The sequence below is a fragment of the Anguilla rostrata genome, chromosome 4 (assembly GCF_018555375.3).
Source record: "Anguilla rostrata isolate EN2019 chromosome 4, ASM1855537v3, whole genome shotgun sequence".
Taxonomy (NCBI): domain Eukaryota; kingdom Metazoa; phylum Chordata; class Actinopteri; order Anguilliformes; family Anguillidae; genus Anguilla; species Anguilla rostrata.
The window spans coordinates 51,293,941-51,316,758 of NC_057936.1; the positions used below are offsets into that span (position 1 = coordinate 51,293,941).

The window sequence follows — 22,818 nt, forward strand, 5'->3', positions numbered from 1 at the left end:
CCGGGCGTTCGGCCCGGAGAGGATCTGGAGACGGGACACGCCACAGGCCCCGGGCTCAACGGGCTGTGAAATGGCACCAGAGGACGGGCCCGATGGGAGGGAGGTGTGGAATTTCGGCTCCAGCTCGCACACAGTGTCAGAGCTGTGCCCAGGATGCACCTGGAGTCTCCCTCTCTCCCTGCCATGGTGTAGGCCTAGGCTGATTTCTCATTAGGGTTACTCATTAACCCACGCTCAGCCCTGTCTGCGCAGGGCTCTGCAGATCGGCAGTGTGACGCACGCGCTGCGCAGAGTAGCGGCGGGAGGCCGTAGATCACGGCGTAGTGGTGCGACGTGCTGCACGCCGTCGCGTTGACAGGTTTCTGAGCGCGCCACATTCCACACTGCCTTAACACCGTTAGCCGAGTGTCCGTGATAACTGTTCCCTGTCTGCGCAGCCAGCTCTCAGAAACTGTGTTGACTGCGCAATACTCGTCATAGAGCAGCCTAGGGGGGGGGGGGGTGTTCGGGGGAACTGGAGCTTAATCCCTTATGTAGTACGCAGCGTGTTCCTGTACCCCTCTTGTTAAAAGCAGGTTATTGAAACGACAGGCGAGACAGGAAGGCAAGCACGCTAGATGCACTTTGAAGTGTTTGAACACGGGGCCTGTATCCCGCACTGCTGCCGTGACAACTCCCAGCTGGCGACCAATTACGGCACGGGAGACTCAGGTGAGAGAGCGCTGTAATAACACCGGGGTCACATGGTTCCTGGCACACACCCGTTTACTGAACACATCTTCAACAATGGTCCTGGGGTGTTGGCCCGGCGCGGACTGCCAGACCACTGCTGACACGGTCCTGGGGTGTTGGCCCGGCGCGGACTGCCAGACCACTGCTGACACGGTCCTGGGGTGCCGGCCCGGAGCGGACTGCCAGACCACTGCTGACACGGTCCTGGGGTGCGGGCCCGGAGCGGACTGCCAGACCACTGCTGACACGCCGGGTCAGAAGCTGCGTAGGTAAGCACTCCTGCTCTCCGCGCCGAGGTCTTTTAATCCTCTCGGACGTCCAAAAGCCGCCGCCCAAACAACTCTCCCAAAAGACGGCCCTGGGTTTGTGTGCGGGAGCGCCCGGCCGAAGGAACTGCCGGGTCTGCTTACACACCGCTGAGATCGGTTCTCTCTCGAACCCCCCGGAGTGACTCTGCGCTCGTGTGAAAGAGACGGGGCGAGGACTCGCTCTTCCCAAGCGTTTGCAGCGTGCAGAAAGCACACGCCGAAGTGGTCTTTATCACTCTGATTTCAACCGCGAAAATAGACATCTCAGGTCACTTGCTGACACTCGGAGGGGAGGAAAAAGGCATTCCTCTCTAGGAGACAGAGGCATATGTGCATCTGAAGCAAACAGGAATAGAGCGTGTTGCTAGGAGAAAAAACAAACCCGTCACTCTCATTGGCAGCTTCGCAATATGGACTGCTATAGCGGTAAAGGTATTTCTTAAAGGTAATGACGTCAGTGAAGCAGACATGGCTTGTGTAACAGCGTTATCGCCTTTATTACACAGTTACACAACGACGATTTCCATAGTAACTACGCAAAGACCCTGTTCCCATCCAACACAGCCCTGCACCAGCAATTATAATAAAGCGAAAAGAAATTGCCGTCCAATGAACTGAAATTAATTTAGTGCAATTCAGACAAAGTGCTTTTAATCTGAAAACATGATTTACTTTTTTCTCATCAAATCTATGCGAGTGGTATGCCTCAAATTAAAATGATTGAGTCATATGTCTGCACCAGAGGCTTCCGTCTTGTCAGATGAAACACTATGCAGAAATTCAATAAAATGTACAATGTACAAAGTACAATGTGCTAATAGTAGAATTCCATACTGTCCAATCTGTATATTCCTCTAACTTTTCTACATACACATGTAGCATTGTCGGTCCCAATATACCCTCAGGATACAAACCTTTCTAAAAGATCCCTTACTATAATCTCATGCACATTCAGTGGACAGTAGACAATGAGCTCTTGTAAAGTGGTAATTCTCTCAAGAGGTACACACGCTTTGAGCATTTCATTAAATTTAAATCCTTTTCAGCTCTGATGAGATTCCAAAGGAACAGATTCAAGAGCGACGCGGGTCGGGGGTTTTGGATTCGTCAACAACATTTCCATTCCGAGCAATTACTTTTATGAAAATAATCTTGTTCTCCTGTTGACAACATCACTTCAAGGAAACCTTGAGTGATTACGAAAAGGATTAGATTACATCACCCACCATTTTCTAAAAAGTGAGAGATGCATTTCCTGATTTCTGTTACAGGTAATAAATGGAGATGATAAAACTAGGACAAACAACTAAGCTGTAACAAAACATTTAAAACCTTGGATAAAGCACGTAAATTATTACCCACAACTTACTTATCCAACAGAGATGAATAATTAATCTAATTATAAGGACTGCCCATATTTCATTTAACTTTTTAATAAAAAACACCACCCACTGCTCAGAGGGTCCTGACAGAGATACAGTGGGAAATGTTTGGTTACACAGTCTGAATTAAATACAAAAAGAAAAAAGACAAACTGGTGCAAAAGTACACTTGTGATTTTAGTCTTAATAAAGCAGCCACAGCGAGTGATAGCAGGAGCACTGCCAGTCACTGAACGCATCCGCTTCAGCGTCGCGTTGAGTATGTAGGCCCTCTCTCCGAGTGGACCAACCTCAGAGATGACCTAAAGGTCCGGCTTTGGAAAGCTCCCAGAACACACAAAGCCCCGTGAACTTTCGCAAACGAGGAAAGCCCCGGAATTTTAAATTTACATTTTCAATCATTTTCTGATCCGGCCAAAGAGTCGGAATGCCATTTGGCCCAGCTCCCACACAGTATAAGACATGTCCATGCAGCATAAAGAAAAACGCAATAAAGATAATATGAAATGGGTAAACAAACCAATGTTATTCTGAAGTTAGAGGCATCTTCAGACACATACATTTTGAATTAACTGAAGAGCAAATCTGCTGAAAAGGCATTCGCAACGTCCAGTACGTGCGTGGAAATGTTTTCAAAGCACTTAGGACTCAAAGGATCCGTACGGCCCAGCATATTTTATAAGCAAATTACAAAGGCCTCTGACAAAACCCGAGATATTGCCTCCACATGGCCGAGGTCAAGAATTTAAAGTCAATAACGGGCCTGTCTTCTCTTTCCCCCCAAAGGAAAGGGAGTTCGCGACATAGGAAGACATAAATAACGGTGCGAAATGCAGGGGCCGTGTCATGCATCATTTAGGCCAGAGAGGTCCGCTCTATCCTCCCGCCATTCGCACACACTGCGGATGGCACCTCCCATGTCTAAACAGATACCACATGGGAGAGGCCGCAGGCCCAGAGAGCTCCGCCGCCGGGCCCGTGTCAGCCTGCCGGAGGACGGAGCGGACTGGTCAGGGCTCTGGCTCGGCAGGACCTGCGGCACGCATCCACGAAACCGCACTGATTATGAAATCCCACCTCAACACAGCACGGAAGGAATCAGGAGATACTCTCTCTGGAATCTGCATGACCCTTGCGCACCGGGCTGGGTCGCGTGTGAAGTGAAAGCTGGCGGTCTGTTTTAATTGGCCTCGGCAGGGCATTGATCGAGAAGGAGAAACGCAAAAACCCGTAGGTTGTAAAAATCTATCGCATCTCAATGCGGTGAAATAAACCCTGCTGACTTTCTCCAGGGAAATTATACATCAGGCACAGAACAACAATGCTGATGTGCTATCTAGCATGTGGCATAACCCCATGCAAAATAGTTAGATAATGCTAGCAGTGTACACTAATTAGAAAAGGTCATTCTCCTGTGACACTGATTATCAGACAGAAAGTGTTGAGCTGATAGGCACATATTTGTGGTCTTACATAGACAGGTTAGACAGAGGAAAGACCAACTGGAAGAATAAGTAGGACATTTTACCCTATCTATGGATACAGGGCTGCCATAGGCTCTTTAATAACAATAATATGGCCAGTGAACTGCTTAAAATTTGACATAATGCTAAGAGACAAAAACAGTCTTCTAGCATAGATTACTATACTTGAATCAGGCTGTCAGTAATGAAAGACATGTGAATCCCATTCTTTTCAAGATATCGCTGCAGCAGATTTAATTAATGACCATGATCGTGCTAGAGAAACACACAATGTACTGGGACAAACTGGAACTGGCCAAAAAAAAAACAAAAACAAAAAAAACCCCAGAGAAAAGGAACGCCGCTCTGCCGATAATGTAATCGAAGCTAAGGTGCCTGTAGGGAATGAGACTATTCATTCGCTCTCCCAAATGGGAGCTTGCCCACTACAGACGGCAAGAAGGAAATGCCTTCGGTTCACTGATACATGCGAGGGTTTTAGGGTAAGCAGAGACAAATAAATACATCAAAGACGAGATGAGCATGACAGGCTCGATGAAAAATGCATGACTACCGCCTCCAGAGATACTGGAACTGACATCGTTCAGAAAACGAACCTCATTCACGATTTGACTCACCGACAAGACCGACACAAACAAAGCCAGATTCAATCTGTTCGAGGCGTGGGGGGGGGGGCTGAAAGAGAATACGGGCGTCTCAATGGGGCGGGATCCATTTTATCACGTCCTGTCACTTTCTGCACTTCCAGCAAATTGGCGAGTTCCAGCGGTATCACTCAGACAGAGGCTGTGTGAATCCCTAACCACAATGCCTTCTGGGACTGAAACTAGGATTGACTGGCAACATAAGAGGGGGGATAAACAGTGTCAGTCATGAGATCTACCCAAATTAAGGGCATAGAATTCTACAGTGACTGTGCATTTCCTTTGTATAGTCATTGTACAGTTACATGCACTTTGATGTTGATGACACAAGGCCATAGTGTTATACACCACAGCCTTATCTCTAGAGAATATTGTAATTGCGAGAATAATTATTATTTTGAGAATTGTAATGAGGTGCATCTATAATCAATTCCTTTTGCTGTTGAGAATAAAAATGCAGTGAGAGCTTAATGCCTCAGGAGAGTCAGCTATTGCCGTAGCAACCTTTCCGACAGCTGTTTCCTGGGCGCAAAAATGGCTGATGTCATTTAAGAGTTTGGATTTGGATTGATGTTATCTGATCTAGTATGCCTGATAACATTCAAATGTGGGTATGGGGAAGGATGACCTGGTGAAATGCGGAGTGACTGACTGAGTTTCTCTGAGCTTCTCAAACCCCTGACACCGGAGAAGAGGACTCCCGTCAGATACGTGTCATCCATCACGACAGACAGACAGACAGACAGACAGACAGAAAGATAACCAGAGCGAGATGGAAGAGTGTGTGGGCCCTGGCATCAGTCTATCACTACCCCCCTATCACCTCCGCCCCACCCGGACCTCCCAGCCGAACCGCCAGCCCCCTAAAGAGCACGTTTAAATGAGCCGGACTCGGGGAGAAAAGGCCGCCGCTTCGCTGCGAATGGGGAGCGGGAGAGAGAGAGAGAGGGGGGGCGTTCGGCGGAGATAAGCCTGGAAGCGAAAGGATGCAAATGCGACCGCGGTTATCGGCGAGCGGCCGTCACCGCGCTTCGCCACGCGACGGGGAAGACCTTTCTGTGACGGCTTAACTCCTGCTGCGATCTCGGGGCTGGAGCCAGGACAATACATGTTCCTGGCATTTAAGAGAACTCTGAACTAAAACAAAATGAGATTGCTTTGTCTAAATCAATGTCTGGAATGACATGTGTATGACTATACTGCCCTGTCAGGACTTGTGTGGGCTAATGCGTGGTCTAATGCTTAACGTGTGGCCTAATGATGATTATTCTGTGCGTCTGAAAGGAGCTCCACAGTTTCCTACCTAGCCCTATGTGCTACTACCCGGTGCACATACCGCTGACTCCTGTGCAAGGCGCCCTGCCTCAGGCTCTCCACAAAAGATCAGGCATGAGAGAGGATTTGAGACTAAAATTGGAATATGGTAGAAAGGGTAGAGGAAGACAACTATGAATACTATGAATAATTGCCAAATAAATACAGACAGGAAATGACTGTTTGTTAAAACTAGTGGTGGTCTCAGAGAGCAACCAATGTGCTGTAAGCCTACAGCAAAGACCGACCTTGTGAGTTGTAGAGAGGAAAGGCAGTAACTTCCTACATTATGAGTTGTGTAATTAAACTAGGATCGGTGGTACAGAGAGGACACTAATGAACAGCAATGAATACATAAGTGGGGGTTCTGTGAAAAAGGCGTGGGGAGCGTTCATAAAACATTACACATTTTCATTTGCACCTGCGGCTCCCTCCAAGAAACGCGACTCTCGCAACGTCAACATGAGCTTCGGAGAGCAATTCTGAAGCGCTAAAACCACCCCAGCTGAGAAAAGACTGATACCATCACAACACCGGAAAATCCGTCCGGCTGAGGCGTAAAGCACTTCTCTTCGCTTTGAGCGATTTTCATGAAGACGGACGCACTGTAATAGTTCTCCCTCATAAGCCTCATCCGGAGCGGGAATCAGCCCCATGTCCCACGGCATCGATGCACAAATGAAACATTTGAGATATTTTCTGAGACAAGCTAACATCAGGCACAAAGGTAAACATTCCTTATTCAACGGTCTTTGAGAAAGTTTCATGAAGATGACCTGTGACAGTTTTCCCACAAATTTAATAATCTGAGTTTAATTTCCTAACATCATATTATTAATAGCCTTAGCATACTGGTTAGTCTCTTGTTTATAATAGCTAACTGCTAAAGAGAAGGCAAACGATGTTGAGAGCTGTCAAAAGAAAATGCACAGACGAAGAGCTGAGAGCAATTCAGAAAGAAATCCTTCTGATGCAGTGATGGATGACAACAGCGACCGTGAAAAAAAGCTAATGCGATGGATGGACAAGGAGACGATACCTCTGGACAGCAGTGACAGGTGTCCCTGAAGTAAACCTGCAGCTAGCGAGCTACGCCCAGATCAGAGATGTAATGGGGACACACTTTGCAAGGTACATCCAGAACTTTTCAGAACACACCATACTTCCATAGAATGTAGCAAAAACCAACAAACAAAAAAAACACCCTTGAGAGGACCATCAGAGTTTGTAAGAATGCATGTCTTTAAACGTTTTAGCATTAGCTAGCAGCAATCTACAGACCATGAGTAACAAACAGAAGACATTTTTGAGCACTATACAGTGCTCAACCAATTCTGGTCTTTTGAGCACTTAAGTACTGAAATATTTGTGCTAATCTGTATTTCAAATAAGCTGACTTATTGTCATTGCTTGCTGGTAGATGTGCATTTCAGAGAAGTGATCCGACCAGGAAATGATGCATCAAAGAGCTTACTGTCAAGGCCTACTCACGAAACTGCACTGTAAAGTGCTTTGGCATAATTTGTATAAACAGCAATATACCGAGGAAGAGTTGATGGTTTGGTTTGACAGTTTCTCTTTAAATAAAAAAGGGTATTCTTCATGGAGGACATTAAAGGACCCGAAAGCTGAGGTCAAAAAGGAGACGAATGTATTCCGCTTCTCGAAAGGCCTCACGGTCATTTTCATCACAGCGGCCATAAATCCGAGGGCACCACCGGATTCCTCCAGCCGATTTCTCAAGGCCCGTGTTCCAGCAGTAATTGCTCCGCTGATCCATACAGGAAAGCGCAAGAGAAGAGAAGGGAAATACATCATCGGTGAGGTCAAAGGTGCTCCGGGCTAGCAGCGCTGGCTACGGTCCACGCGTGCGTCCCGCCTGCTAAAGACGGAACGCAGTCCAGTGTGTGGACAGCGCGAGGCGAGGAACACGCAGGAAGCGCTAAGCTAGGTCTAATCTGAGCCCGTATACAGAAAGGCGTACTGCGGGTTCTCCATGCATGCTCATGATGCAGGCATAGTTCAGCCACTAAGAAGCTAACAGCCCTCTGCCTGTGAGGAGTAGTGCCACTGGAGGAGCAGACCAGCGCTGCTCCTCTGTACCCCCCTGCTGAGGAGCGCTGGGGACGCGGGGGGGACGCAGGGGGGACGCGGGGGGGGCGAGGGGAGCGGAGCTCGCCGTAACCCAATCCCGTAACCGGAGAAGGCCCGCAGCCAGACGCCGCTTTACGCCCCCTCCCCCGGCCGCGGGGGCGGGACTTCACCGCCCCGCGCACACGAGGGAAACGGCCGTAAAGCAGTCAAAGCGCGTTGCGTAACGAGCGCCTCGTCCCCGAAGAGCCGCGGTCATCTCACGTCGCTCCACGTGCGCGAACCCCCGGCCGCCACCGCCGCCAAGTTCCCAGCCTTCCGGCGCCCGGGTGGTGCCCACTGCCAGACCCCGCGCGTTTTACATGGTCTTCAACCATGTTGGAAAACTCGACGGGGGTTGCCATGGTCACCTGCCGTCCAATCTCGAAACAGATCACCAATAAGACGTATTTACCTAAAACGGGAGATTCCTTTTCACTTGAAGCGCTGCTGAAGTACTGAATTTGCACCAGCTCACGGTCTGATGTGTGGGTCTGGGGCTGGAATAAAACGATTTAACGATGTTCCTGGTCCTCGAACGTGCAGCGTTTCAGCGAAGCCTGACGCGCGCGACGCGAGAAACCGCAAGAGCCTCCTTCGCGTCACGCGGAAGTAACGCGATGCCCAGGGACTCAGACTCTCCAGAACGTGCGGTCATTTTAACAACCGCACACACCGAATACGTTTCATAAACAATTTTCGCAGAACAAAGCGGTGTTTTGTGTTTACTCTCCACGCGTTAGCGCGATCTGGGTACGTGCCCTCCCTTTCCGCGAATCGGAAACGCAGGGAGGGCTTGGCTCGCAGGTGTTCCGAGGGCAACGCTTAGCGCTGAGCAGAATTGGCGTTTCACTCCCCGAATGAATTAGGAAGTATAAAATATCAACGCATTTGAATAACGAGCGCAGAAAGGGTTTCATAAGAGGAGGCGGCGGTTACATAACGCCTCGTCGTGAAGGTTAATCGGTGTCACGGAGACAGATGTCCCGGTTCGGTCACAGATCCAGCGAAAGACAAACACGCTCATCGGCCTCCACAAACACGGGCCTTTCGTTCCAGCTGTATTTCCCGGCTCTTCCCCGGTGACATATCGCCCCTGTCTGAATTTTTACGGCCGCAGACATAAGGTGGGTAAGGACCGCGGCGCAGTAAACGTCAAACCCGCCGCCGCCGCCGCCGCGGGCCCCTCGTCTCCAGCGGGTCCGTTTGGCGCGCGGCGGGCCGAGCCGGGTCCGAGGGTTTTACTGCGCGGCCGACAGACGGTAAACACCAGCCACCCCCCTGCTTTATTAGGGTGAAGCTAATTGCGTCGGGGACTGCAGAAGCCGCGGGAGGAACCGTAAAGTCGCCCGACGGGTCCGAGCGCCGCGCGGGTCCGGAGGAACAGAAGGAGCGCGGCAGAGCGGCGGCCGGGCGGCGGAGGCCGAGAGCGCGTCCGCTCGGCGGGGAAAACGGAGAGCGCGGACTTCAGAAAGGGGTCCCCCCCCTCCCCTCCTCTCCTCCCCCCATACCCCCCTCCCCCCTCCCGGTACAGGGGCTGCTCACACCATCAGAGGTCAGGGTACTAATGGAGGACCTTCTGCCCTCCTTCAGCTTTAGAAAACATTCTCTCTCCCTGCCTTCGTATAAATCAATTCGGCTCTTTCACAGCGCTGGCTTTTCTCTGTGATGTCCAGAGCACGTCTCATTTCAAAGTCTTCTCCCGCTCACACGGTTACACATTTACTTTCTGGCTGCAGCGCTAAATCCACACACGCGCACACACAGAAACGCACACACACACGCGCACACACAGAAACGCACAGACACACACACACACACAGAAACGCACAGACACACACACACATACGCACACACACACGTGCACACACAGAAACGCACAGACACACACACACACCACACAGACACACACACACACACACACAACACACAGAACCACACAGACACACACACACTCGCACACACAGAAACGCACACACACACGCGCACACACAGAAACGCACACACACACGCGCACACACAGAAACGCACACACACACGCGCACACACAGAAACGCAGACACACACACACGCAGACAATCACACACACACGCGCACACACAGAAACGCACAGACACACACACACAGACACGCGCACACACACAGACACACACACACACGCACACACAGAAACGCACAGACACACACATATACGCACACACACATATGCACACACAGACACACACACATATGCGCACACACAGAAACGCACAGACACACACACACACGCACACAGAAACGCACAGACACACACACACACGCACACAGAAACGCACAGACACACACACACATACGCACACACACAGACACGCGCACACACACAGACACACACGCATACACAGAGATACACACACGCGCGCAGACACACACACACAGACACACACACGAGTACACACAAAAACGCACACACAAGCACGCACATACAGACACACACACACACACACACACACATATGCACACACAGACACACACACATATGCACACACACACAACACAGACACACAAACACACATGCACACACTCATACGCACACACACAGACACACACACACACACACAGACACAGACACACACGGGCACACACAGAAACGCACACACACACACACACACATATACGCACACACACAGACACGCATGTGCACACACACGTGCAGACACACACACGCACACACACACACAGATACACATGCACACACTCATACGCACACACAGACACACACACACGCACACATAGGCACTCAGGCATGCAGACACACACACTGACACACACACACACAGATGTAGCACTGAGCGGCTCTCGTTCACAGCTTGAAAGCCGTAGGCTTTCAACTGCCCTTGATTTCAAACGAATGCGTAATTGTCGAACTGCACTCAATCTAGACGGGTTCAGTTAATACTGGTAAGTGGAAACACTGAACCATCACTTCATTCACTGAAGTGATGAGCCCACAGAAGAATTATGAGTTTAATATTTTCAAGGCAACATATTCCAGGAAGAGGTGACAATAGCTCATGTTTCTATCTATCTATCTATCTATGAAATTGCCAATCAAAATTATTTCCAGTTCCTCACTGGCATAGTGTAAATGAATAGACTATTTAAAAATAGAACAGATACATGTTTCACTGGATATATAATTTGTAGGACAAATGAATTTTGGCTTTCACATTTTTCCCCTAGTTTGCTTGATAACACCACTGGGGGTTTTCTTGAGTTTTATGTTTCTGAACTAGGCACAAACCTTAAGTGTTGTAGACAGAAACGGAAGACTTCGGAAGCACGGTATCAGACGTATCATAGTGAACCATAAAAACGGAACCATAAAAGAACATCTTGCCTATGAACAAGCAGTAAAATAGGCAAAAATAACCTAAAGGGGGTGTGTCCACTTGAAGTATTTCTCTTAGTATTTCCTTTGTCAATTTACTTTTCTTTTCATATTTTCCATCTGTAAAAAATAATAATAATAATAATAATACAGAAAATGCACAGTAGTAATCCCTCTACATGTCCATTTAGATGTTTGCATATATTACAATTGATCTACCTGTTGTATGTATTGAAATACTTCCTTTTAATTTATGCAATATATATTGTTACTAATGTTAGTACAAACATACTAAGACAGAAGAAAAGCAAGACTGAATTAAAAATTATAACTAATTATTACTAATGATCAAACAGCAAAGATCATTTTACGTTACATGAATAGCCAGCACAAGATTTGCTGCTATGTTTTCCTGCGTCCTATTTCACATTAGATGACACCGGTGCCCGCTCTTTCTCCCCAGACAGACGTTTGCTTCTCTGAGACGCAGAAGTGGAAGCCGGCCCGCGGAGACCGGAGCGGTCTGGAAGCCGGCGTTTCTCGGGGCGGCGCGAACGCTCCCTTGGCCGACGCTCTGAGAGAAACCGAGACGCTCGCGCCTTCGCGACGGGCGCTGATCTGGACCTTGCTGCGGCGCCGCGGGCGCGCTAACAAAAGCTCCGTTTGCCCCGGCAGCGTGGGGGGGGTGGGGGGGGGGGAGAGTCGCACCGCAGTCGTAATCCGCTTTTACTCCTTGTGCCTCGCGCGACGCGGCCCTCCCGGGGCAGTCTGGGCCTGGGACTGGGACCGGGGGGAGAAAGGGCCATTTACATAAAGATGAGAGAGGCTCGCGGAGGCAAACAAAATAGCCTTTCTAAACAAAGACTGTCGGCATTTGCATAAGATAATAAGAGCTAAAGTGTTATCATTGATCCCTGTAAAGAGAACCCCTGTCAAGGCCTAACAGCCAAATGTCATTTGTTTCAGGTGAAGAGGGAAAAGAAAACATTGCCACGGGCCTAAACTGGTTTTTGAAAACTCTTACGCAATAAAGCCATATTTTACACTGATGTGATTCAGCCACTGAAATCAGTAAGGGCTGCACTTGAGAAAAATAAATCCTATAATTAAGTAGCGTCTGAAAGGAAATGAAGCTTTTTTTTTTAAATGAATAAATCTTCGGAGAGAGTTTCTCAATTCTGGAAACAGGCAGCAGCGGTTGATAACTACAAACAATGGGATTCATTGTCTATGTGAGCCTACAATTACTGACAGTAAGTTGCTCTTTGGTGAAGCACTCCGCAGTGATTAATGTTGAAAAGCTCTTAACCACAAGACACACAGAGAGAAAGGCAAGACGTGTGTCACATATCAAGTTAAGGGCCATTTCAATCCCAAATTACTCCTTGGGGTACAAACCGAAAACTCACACAAAGGACATTCATTGTTCTCCAGGATAAATCTAGATGTGCCAATGTTAGAAGCATCACCTCACAAACCCCGCCCCGCGCAGTTCACTGGGGACCATCAGTCTCAGAGATGATTCGCATGAATCCACACACAAGCGTGTAAAAGGGAAATATCAAGCATGCTCAGAACGAAGTGAACGTTCAGCGGGATTTCTCATCAGGCAGCGTCGGGCACCTCTCCACAGATACGGTGCAGATGGAAAGAGTTTTGTAGCCAGTAGGTTACAGGTTTGAATTCCTGAAAATACTGTTGCATCCTTGTTCATGTTACTTAACCCCTAAACAGCTTCAGGCGCAAATACGATGCACAAACAAGGATAATGTGCATAAAAAGAAAACAAACATAAGCTACAGAATCCCCATGATATGACAGAAAGTTTCTCTCTTTTAGACCAGCTGGGCAATAAAGAAAACCAATCTCTATGAAGTTCACTAAAGGGAAGTAAAAACAAACAAATCAACCAACGAAACAATTTTGCTCTGAGGCAATCTTAAGTTGTTTATATAAAATGCCCTTATTTTACCCCTTGCGGCTTGGACCTGTGCTGGGGCGAGATCATTTTGTCGGTTTGCGTTTGCGTCAGTGGCGGTTCTCCCCCTCCGCCGCCCGCCCGCCCGTCAGCTGAGACGGGGCTCTGCGGGCCGTCGGCGAGCGGCCGGAGGTGCAAACGCCTCACAGAGCCCAGCTGCTTAAACCCCGCCCCCACGGGGACTGGCGCATTCACACGGCCCCGCTAATCCCCCTAATTAACGAGCGGAGCCTGTTTGCGCCTCGCCGATATAAAGCAGTTACACAGCGATTTCCGCGGAGCGCAGTGGTGTCGAGTCAAACGCCCAATAATGTGTGTATTGCACTCCGAGTGCTATTTGCTTAACTATCGACTTCCAGATAAGCAGAGGAAGGGGACCAATCTCAAATAAAAGTGTGTGGTCTGAGACGCAAACGTGGAGGGCAAACATGCTTCACACGCTGGTTGAGGCATTTGGCAAACGTTATGTTCCGCTTGTTTTCCCACATGTATGGAATTTCTATAGACTATGTGAAAACTATAAGCGGAAAAAGAACGGTTCAACACACAGCTTATAAAACATCACCGTACAGCTAACTGGAATAGCATTGGAAATATCTACTATTCAAACACAATCAAAATGGCCCTGAGAAGATATTCAAAGTGATGTAGTACTCCACACCCCTGGTCCTGTGAACCGAATCAGCTGTAAGTTTTTCTTGTTTATAAGGGAAAAGAAGACTTTTTTTCCCAATATGTTTTAAATCCCCATGTAACCCTAAAACACCTTTTCGCAAAAAAACTAACAAAAAAAAAACGCATCCTGTGCTCACCTCCAGTTAAAATGGCTGCTACTATCACTGTAAATCACTATTGTCAACATAGACTCAGAAGCAAATATGACAGCATTCATTTCCAATTCATTCCTTGTGGCATCACCAAGAAAGCAGGGCCACATACACATTCAGACTCAGCAAAACCCATTTAAATGGTAATTCATACGGCTGGACTCGAAAATTATGGAAATGCAGATAACGCTACAAGGGCAAGTCTTTTATCATCCGCATTATAAAAATACAACAAAATACATACAGGACGGACTGAAATGTGCATGGGAGGCCAGGCAAATGGACGGTGTTTCTTTGCCAACGAAAGTTTGGCTGGGCCGCAGACACTAGGCCAGGGACAGGGGGAGTGATTGAGTGGAGGGCACTGACAGACACGGTGAGCCCAGTTAACCTCGTGTCAGGCTGCTCCAGGACAGACGGGCCAGCGGCTAACGTTCTATCGTCGACCCTTTTCATTTCGAGAGGCCACTTAAACTATCAACAAGTTCCCCAAACGAGCAAGTTCATGTTTATACTGTTCCGCTGATAAGCACTTCCTTTGGCTGGCCAATATGGAGCGCGGCTGCGAATCGGATGAGTGTGGACACCGCCCCCCACATGAGTGTGGACACCCCCCCCACATCACAACCCCCGCACACCTCCGCACCCCCCCCTGCTCCCCCCGCCCCAATACCCCCCACTCCCCCAGCCGCTCCCCCCCTGGGTGCTCTGTTTTAATTTCCCACATTCTAATCTCTGGACTTGAAAGTGGTTTCCTGAGGAGAGCGGATGACGGACAGGCCCGGGTGAGCGATACCGCCGGGGCGTGGCTTCGTTTTCTGGCGAAGGCCGGCCGCCGGAGCGGGCGACAGGCGGGAGGGCCTCAAGGAGCGGCCCTGGCGCTCTTCAAAGACGGGCTGATGTGATCCTGCCCCAGCGCGGCCCTCTTGACAAATGGGCGCTGTGCTACCCCGTACCTCCTGCTGAAACACCCCCCACCCCCGAGAGTCCCCGGGAGCACAAATTACACTGAAGAGCAAGGGGGAGGGGAAGGGGGGGGGGGGGGGGGTTAAAAGTAAAAGCCTAAATGTTAAGTGCAGTGCTGCTGTAAAACAATTTGATCATTACTCTCATTAAGTGCTTAACCAGTAATGATGGGATGCATATAATAACCAAATATCATCTTAGGATGAGTGGTGTGACATGCATTAATCAAAAGTGCATTCCAGAGTTAAATATTCGGAACACGAAGGGAAAAAGTACATTTTGAATATCAGGCATGGGAAAATATTTCCCGTAATTACCATGTGCTCAACTTATTTGTAGTAATAACAGAACACTTAACTGAGAAATGTTGATTGCTTTCAAAATGGTTCCTCTTGCATTTCTCTGGATAACTGTGTACAGCATGGACTTCATTCAGAAGTTAGTTTAAATGTACAAATTATATGGTAAAAGAAACCACCAAAAATGTAGATTAATAAATGTATGAATTTTTTCATTGCTGAGAAACATTCTCAAACCAAATACATGTGTGTCTGATTGTTGGCCTCTGCTGCAATAATTGTGACTTCTCAAACAAATCTTGGCTATTCAAATTCATGTAATGAATGGCTTCACGAGTTTTGTAACAGTCACAGTCAAAGCACAACAAATCATGTCTCGAGTTTTATAATTCAACAATCACAACAAATCATGTGACGAGTTTTATAATTCAACAATCACAACAAATCATGTTACGAGTTTTATAATTCAACAATGACAACAATTCATGTCTCTTCATTACAGTAAGTGGAGCAAGTTTTCCAGGCACCTCCAATTGTCACTGACCAGCAAAAAAGAAATGGTGATAATTATAGAGTTCTTTCACTCGCTGGATTTGCGTAATGAGAAATCTCTATTTTTCCATTTTCATCCGTATTTATAAATGCTCCACTGGTTCCCCGCAGGAAAGAAAGCTCCCCCGGCAGTAATGAGACAGGCCTTGGCTGTGGCCGTTGGCCCAGATCCTCACACGGCTGTGGGCATTTGCATGTGTGAGGTGATGGGCCGTTTGGAGAGTGCCAGGGCTCGTCTTTAATGAGCCCGGCGTACCGGCTCAAACACAGCCCCGGTGCCCCACACTAGAGTAGACCCACCCCACCACACCCCGCGCTGGGGAAAGGGGCTCAAACACAGCCCCACACTAGAGTAAACCCACCCCACCACACCCCGCGCTGGGGAAAGGGGATCAAACACAGCCCCACACTAGAGTAAACCCACCCCACACTGACACGGCCCCACACTAGAGAAAACCCACCCCACACTGACATGGCCCCACACTAGAGTAAACCCACCCCACACTGACACGGCCCCAACACTAGAGTAAACCCACCCCACACTGACACGGCCCCACACTAGAGTAAACCAACCCCACACTGACACGGCCCCACACTAGAGTAAACCCACCCCACACTGACACTGCCCCACACTAGAGCAAACCGACTCCGTGGTACAGTAAGGCTCCCAGCCCTGCGGCATCGCTGGCCCAGATTCAATCAGGCTGCGATTCACTCTGTCCCTCACCTTCGAGTGATGAGCCTTCTCAACAGATCTGCACTGGGCGCTGGGCAGAACTGAACCACAGATGAGTGAGGAATTACAAAAGAACACCGGCTGCCTAGACTGTGAGGAGTAGCTAACCGGGCTTCTGCACAACTAGATGATTTTATAAAGGTTTAAAGCAAAAAACAAAACAAAACAAAAAGATCCCTATCAGCATGTGACGTGCACCTGGCTATGCCATTGCTCAGTTTGGCCTGATCCCTCAGCGTAACAGTTTCTACCCTAATAAGGTAAATCCATTAGGCCACAGGGACTAATCAATGTCAGCGACCGTTGATTTATGGCATTCAGGCATGGACACGGAATGCAAACTAACTGTCGCAGGCAAACGTTTTGGGTAATTCCCAAATGCCTCCAACCGGCCAGCTTTGCTGTGTGACACACAGCGCTTGAGTAAAAGCGAAGGAATAACTAACATAACATTCCGAAGGAAGAGCCAAGCATAAAGCAACAAATGCAGACCGTTTTAGATATGATATTGCTTAAATCTAGCTGACACTTGCTTGAGAGATCATTCTCTATATTTTGGCGCATGGACCTTGTGCACTCTTTGGTACATACAGATTCAAATCTACACCATGCCACTAGATTGACTACCGTCTGCAACGGACAAGGGTTTGAATCCTGCTGCAAAAAAGTGGGATTATCAGGAAAAACTGTCTGCTTGAACACAAACAGATTCGCTACAGGTGCTTGCCAGGGGCAATTGAGCCGTCACGCGAGCTTCTCCGTGACACAACGTGAAGATTCCAACAGCTGCCCGCGGAGCCAGAGAGCGACCCCCGACCAGGGGGGGGGCCGCCGGACCAGCGCCTTCCAATCTGCTCCGGCGGGGACTTCAAACGGACCGGGGTCCGTAGGTGGCCGGCGGGGGGCCCGGCTGGGGATCGTCTGAAGACAAACCCAGCAGTCACTCCGTCGTGAATCAGGCCCGCCGATGGCCGCCCGCCCGCTCCCTGGACGGGTGTCTCCATCGTCGGCTCGATCGACTGCAGCCAGGCCTGTCGTAACGGGCTGCTCCTCTCCTGACGGCAAGAATGCGCGCGCACTAAAAACCAGCCCCCCCCCCCCCCCCCCCCATGTTACTAGACTACTGCCAAGGAAGGCAAGGTCAGGTGTCCAATTAATTAGCCCCAGGCAAATGATATCCGGGCTCTCGGGGAGTGCCTGTGCGATTGTATCTGTGAAAGTGTCTCTTTTTCACAGCGATGCCCGCGGGCTTGTTCTGTTTTGCGGGGGCAGCTGCAACACAGGATCAAGAGAAATTTAATTACCGTTTGCCGCGGGAACATCCCATGATGTGCTATTTCAGTGACTTAAATAAGAAGAAGAATATTGGAAGGAAATAACTGTCTTGAGACTTATTTAGCTATGACTACAGGACATAACAAGCTGAAATGAACCAAGAATTTGGCCCACAGACTTGGTCATTTTCTCTGCATTGCACTGCTGCCAATAACATAAACATTGGCAATTTTTCAAGTTACCCTGTACGGATTAAAATGGTAGGAGTCATTGCCCCTGTTTTTCAGTAAACCTTCATTCTACAACATACACTTATATGAATTGCCCAAACATATAATGATTGGGTGAGTCATATAAGTTTGTTTTTTGAGGTAAAATTTCTCTCTCTCGTTAACTTAAAATTAAACCCATAGGCAGCAGTGCCAGGATTCCAGCTGGCACCAAGCAGTTCATAATTTTAGTCAATAGAAAACAAGTGCCTATTGCCTAACATTCCACCTGAAATACAGTATTTGTTGGCCGAGTTTTATATTAGGACCAAAGACACGGACCCCTTGTTGTTTCCACCATAAGGGAGTGCTCAGGCTTTCAATCACTGCTTATTTTGATGGCCATTTTCAAATCAGTGCCGAGCTGCTGCATCCGTATGAGAACACTCAGAGTTCTCACGGCTGTGGCAGCCACGCTCCCACAGCCGAGCATCATGGGAAAAGCACTGGCCAGTGGAGATCAGCATTACGCTAGGGGGCTCATCAGCTGCCACATTGGCCTGTCGCCTCCCATTCCAAGGCTGTCACAGTTGATGAGTAACACCTCATATGCTAGCCCGCTGGCGCTACAGTGACACTCTGGCTGATGTTAGTGGCATTTTCTTTTTCTTTTTTTGTGGGTTTGGTGGGGGAGGGGGTGGGGAGGCAGCAGGGAAATCACATGTTTGGCAAGAACTAAAACGGAACTGATTGCGTCCCCAAATAAAATGTTGGTAACCGAAAGAAAAGAAGGAATTCCACTAGGATTCTGGACTTTTCTCAAAAGGCAGGAAGTTCCGCCCTTATATAGCGTTATGATGAGCACACGGTCCCTTTGGCGAAAGCCTGCCTTCATATTTAACCTTACCTCCCGCCACCGATGTGCAGCTGTATCCAGAGCTCACAGGCAGGCTCTGGGGGAGGGAAGGATCCTTGCCTGTCTCATGCTCATGACTCTGTCCCAGCTCTCCCGCTGCAGGAAACTCTTGGCAGGCTCACATCTCCTCGTTCACTCTATCTCTGTCTCAGTTCCATAGCTCTCCCTAAACTCCCTATTCTATCCCTCTTCTCCCGATAAGGCACCTGCCCCGAGTCCTGAATCACTTATGCTGATAGCTCCCCAACCCCCCCACCCCCCAACCCCGCCCCCACCTCCGGTCCAGCCCACAAACCCACCCCAGAACTGCCGCCACTGCACACTTCATACAACCAGGCCTGAACAGACTGGACTGGCTAAGACTGACTTCAGCATGTCTTGTCCATATGAACCCACACCCTGGGCTGGCCAGAGAAGGACGGCCTACTGCATACGAGTCTGGTTCCTGGCTTCATTCTTTCATGGGAGTTTTTCCTGCCATTGTTGCCTTTGGCTTGCTTTTCAAGGGCTAGGCCAGGTTTACCACCAAGCTGCAAGTGGCATATTCTTAGTAAAATGCACAATATAAATACAAATTTCATTTGATACTTGCAAAGCCTGCATTAAAATCAGAGATACACAGGTCTGTGTACCATATGGATGTGTCAGCACAATCATCATTGGACATTGACAGAAAAATGAAACAGTGGTAGATTTGTGCAGAGATAATGCATCACCTGGAATGCATTTGAGTTGAACTGTGACTCTGCCGAAGCAGAATGTGAAGATTCACACCCTGGCGTTATCTTAGGAATCTGAACACGAGCACACACGTGTACGCTGCGTGTGAACATGACCTGTGCCTCAAGCTTTAAATAGCCTAGTTACTTTATTCAGGCAAAAACACTAAGAGAATCACAGAGAAAATGAGTAAATATACCACTTAATTCACGTGTAAGATTTTCACACATTATTGTACGCACACCAAAATGATGTTATCTCCATCTGCTTTAAGAGCTTAACAGAATATGAGGTCCCGACGGTAAAATGTAAAAACAGCACGATTTGCTATCATTCTGATGAGACGAGCTCTCATTGTGGATGTAGAGGTCCGTTACCTCAAATCTCCCAAAAAGAGGGAAGAAGTCCCAGGAGCGGAGCCTGGAGCGAACATTACCGCGACACAAAGATATACGGCCCGCTTTTCGGGGGTGGTGCCGAGCGGCGCGGCGTAGCTTCAGTAAAAACGTGCGCATGTGTGCGGCAGATGGGCGTGAGGAGCCGGCGCGGGCCCGATGCGGGGCCCGCAGCTGTGCACCTCTGGAATGCGCTCCGGGCTGGAGACCGCGTCGGAGACCGCGTCAGGTAGAGCGGCGGCTGCCCTATACCGCCGACGCAGCGCAGAGCCTGACGGGCGCCGTGGGAACCGGGCACCTAACGCGCGCGTTGCCGGCCACAGAACGCCATCAATCATCCGCTCCTTTACCGGCCAATGAGCACACAGCCCCGCGTCACATGGATACGGACCGCAGTGCTTTCAGGTACCTTTACTGATCTTACATGAATTCAGTATTCCTGTTATTTGAATGTCAAAAAAACAAACAGATGCTGTAGATATATGCATAGCCAGGCCCGCCGTGCGTCTTGCTCGTGCCCAGGACAAGATGATCTCAAAAGCACCCCCGCACCCACCCCCCCCCCCCAGTGCGCAAAAGATGAAATACAGCAACAAACTGAGACATGCTATCATTCCCAACTTTAATGCTTTGAAGTTGCCAATGGATTTAGATTTCACAGATTATTCCAGCAGATTATTTAAAGGTTAGAGGGCCCTTTTGGGCCCCCCCCTTGACCCAGGGCCCAGGGCAACTAACCCAGTGTCCCCCCCTGCCAGCAGCCCTATGCATAGTAATATCTACACACATCGCTAATTGGCAATACTAGACAAAACAAAACCCAGTCATTTCATTAATTAAACATCCATTAGGATGCCCCCAAAGGCCAAAATCCATTCTGTATTAGACTGTAAAGAGTGACAGTACACTCTGTGGTACACCACAGCTCTCTGCTGAGGTTCCCCGTAAACAAACATTTATCAAGAAACCGATCAGAACATTAACAGTGCCTAATTAGAGATAAGATACGCTATCAGATAATTACAGTGTTTTGCTCGGCATGTGGCGAAGACCATGTGCACGCATTCCGAACTTTGTTTTTAGAACTTTGGAGTCCCGCGCACCGCCGCCACCGCGCGCCTCGTTTTACGACGAAGAGCCGGGCGGCTCGTTAATGTGTAACCGGAGCGTGAAGGTCCGGCGCCGCTCGCGTTCGTCCCCGACTAAAACAGGAACCGCTCGGGACGCGGTCAGAACCGCGAGAGGAAACAAACCCGGTCGGCCCGGTCGCGTCTCCTCTCTCTCTCCCGGCGAGCGAGGGGGAAAAACGAGGGTAACGTTTTCGCTTCTCGCTAAGACCCGCGGTCGAGCGACGTGCTAGCCCGGCTCCGCGCGTAAGTGTCGCCGGGCCGACTGGCCCGCCCGCCATTGTCCCCCCCGCACCGCGCCGCGCCGCTCCGAGAGGAGAAAGCGCTCCGACAGCCGGTCATGCACCACTGCTCTCGGCAACAACAAGGCCGTGTCCTATATTGCCTCGGTTCTCATTTTCGCGGGACCGTCCTCACAACAGAAGAGCCCATTACTGGCCATAGAGCGGGCTTTATTAGAGAGAGCCAGCTTTGAAGGCCAGCACAAAAGACCTTCCCATGTTTAGATTAGATAACGTAAGCAACGTGTTTTCTGCTTGGTCGGCGGCGCACAAAGAGGCACCTCCAGGATAAACGCTCGGACGAAAACGAGCGGATCCAAAGACTCTTTCGCCGTAATTAATTTAGGAATAAGAAGAAGAAAGAAGAAAATTACGACCCAGTCTCGTCTGGGACAAACGCTACCAGCAGATCTTTATCGTTAACGGGAATATGGCAAAACACATTCCGTTTTTTTTCAGATGAACTGCACTCACCGGTTTTAATTTTAAGCGATGGTAACACATTAAATGAGGTGTTAAATTCGATAATGAGGCCTTTGTGTGGCAGTGTAAACCTGTTGGTTACATGCACTACTACGCCAAAATCATAATTATACAACAAGCCAACCGAATGAAGATCCATGCAGCAAAAGGCTACACAAAGTGAACTGGTTTTATGAACCAACGTCATTGTTTTATGCAATGTATTGAAAAAAAGTAATTCAATTTCAACGGTCCAAACCATACAGAATTGTAGCAAGTATCATGGTGGTGTGCCAGAGGTAGTCACTGTTGATGCATCGGCAGCAACATACAATTAAAATTAAGCTAATTAGCTCTGACTTGTAATTTTGTAAATTTTAATAAATAATTCAGATTCGCATTCTAAAACCCCCAAAGGCCCAAACTTCCCCCATTGGCTGAATGCGTGGAGAGGGACCCGTACCTGGTCATGGCTGGCCTCAATGGAGTTCCCGATGCCATGGAAGGTCATCTGCACAGGGGACAGAGTCAGGTAGGTGATGAAATCTTTGCCACTTTGCCCATCGTTATACAGCACCTGCACGGGGAAGACATTTCCCAGTCTAACATGACCATAAAAAAACGCCACAGCCCCATCGTCTCAGAAGGCAGGTCAAAAACAACAGTCAAACAGCGCGCGCGAAGAGGAGTTGACAGAGTGGCTAACTGTCAGAA

At 48.9% G+C, this 22,818-nt stretch overlaps 1 protein-coding gene across 10 annotated transcripts in view; it reads right to left on the reverse strand.

Annotated features, from left to right (window-relative positions):
- stau2 (staufen double-stranded RNA binding protein 2) overlaps positions 1 to 22,818 on the reverse strand; it is an 84,091-nt gene that overhangs the window by 8,946 nt on the left and 52,327 nt on the right. For 6 of the 10 annotated variants that reach the window (XM_064333096.1, XM_064333098.1, XM_064333094.1 and 3 more), the window contains exon 13: positions 22,568 to 22,681. The exons of 2 other annotated variants lie outside the window; for them this stretch is intronic. In XM_064333096.1, the coding sequence (XP_064189166.1) occupies positions 22,568 to 22,681 (114 nt within the window). Of the gene's footprint in view, positions 1 to 22,567; positions 22,707 to 22,818 lie in introns of those variants that run through there. 2 more of the 10 variants (XM_064333099.1, XM_064333102.1) reach the window with 2 other exon arrangements.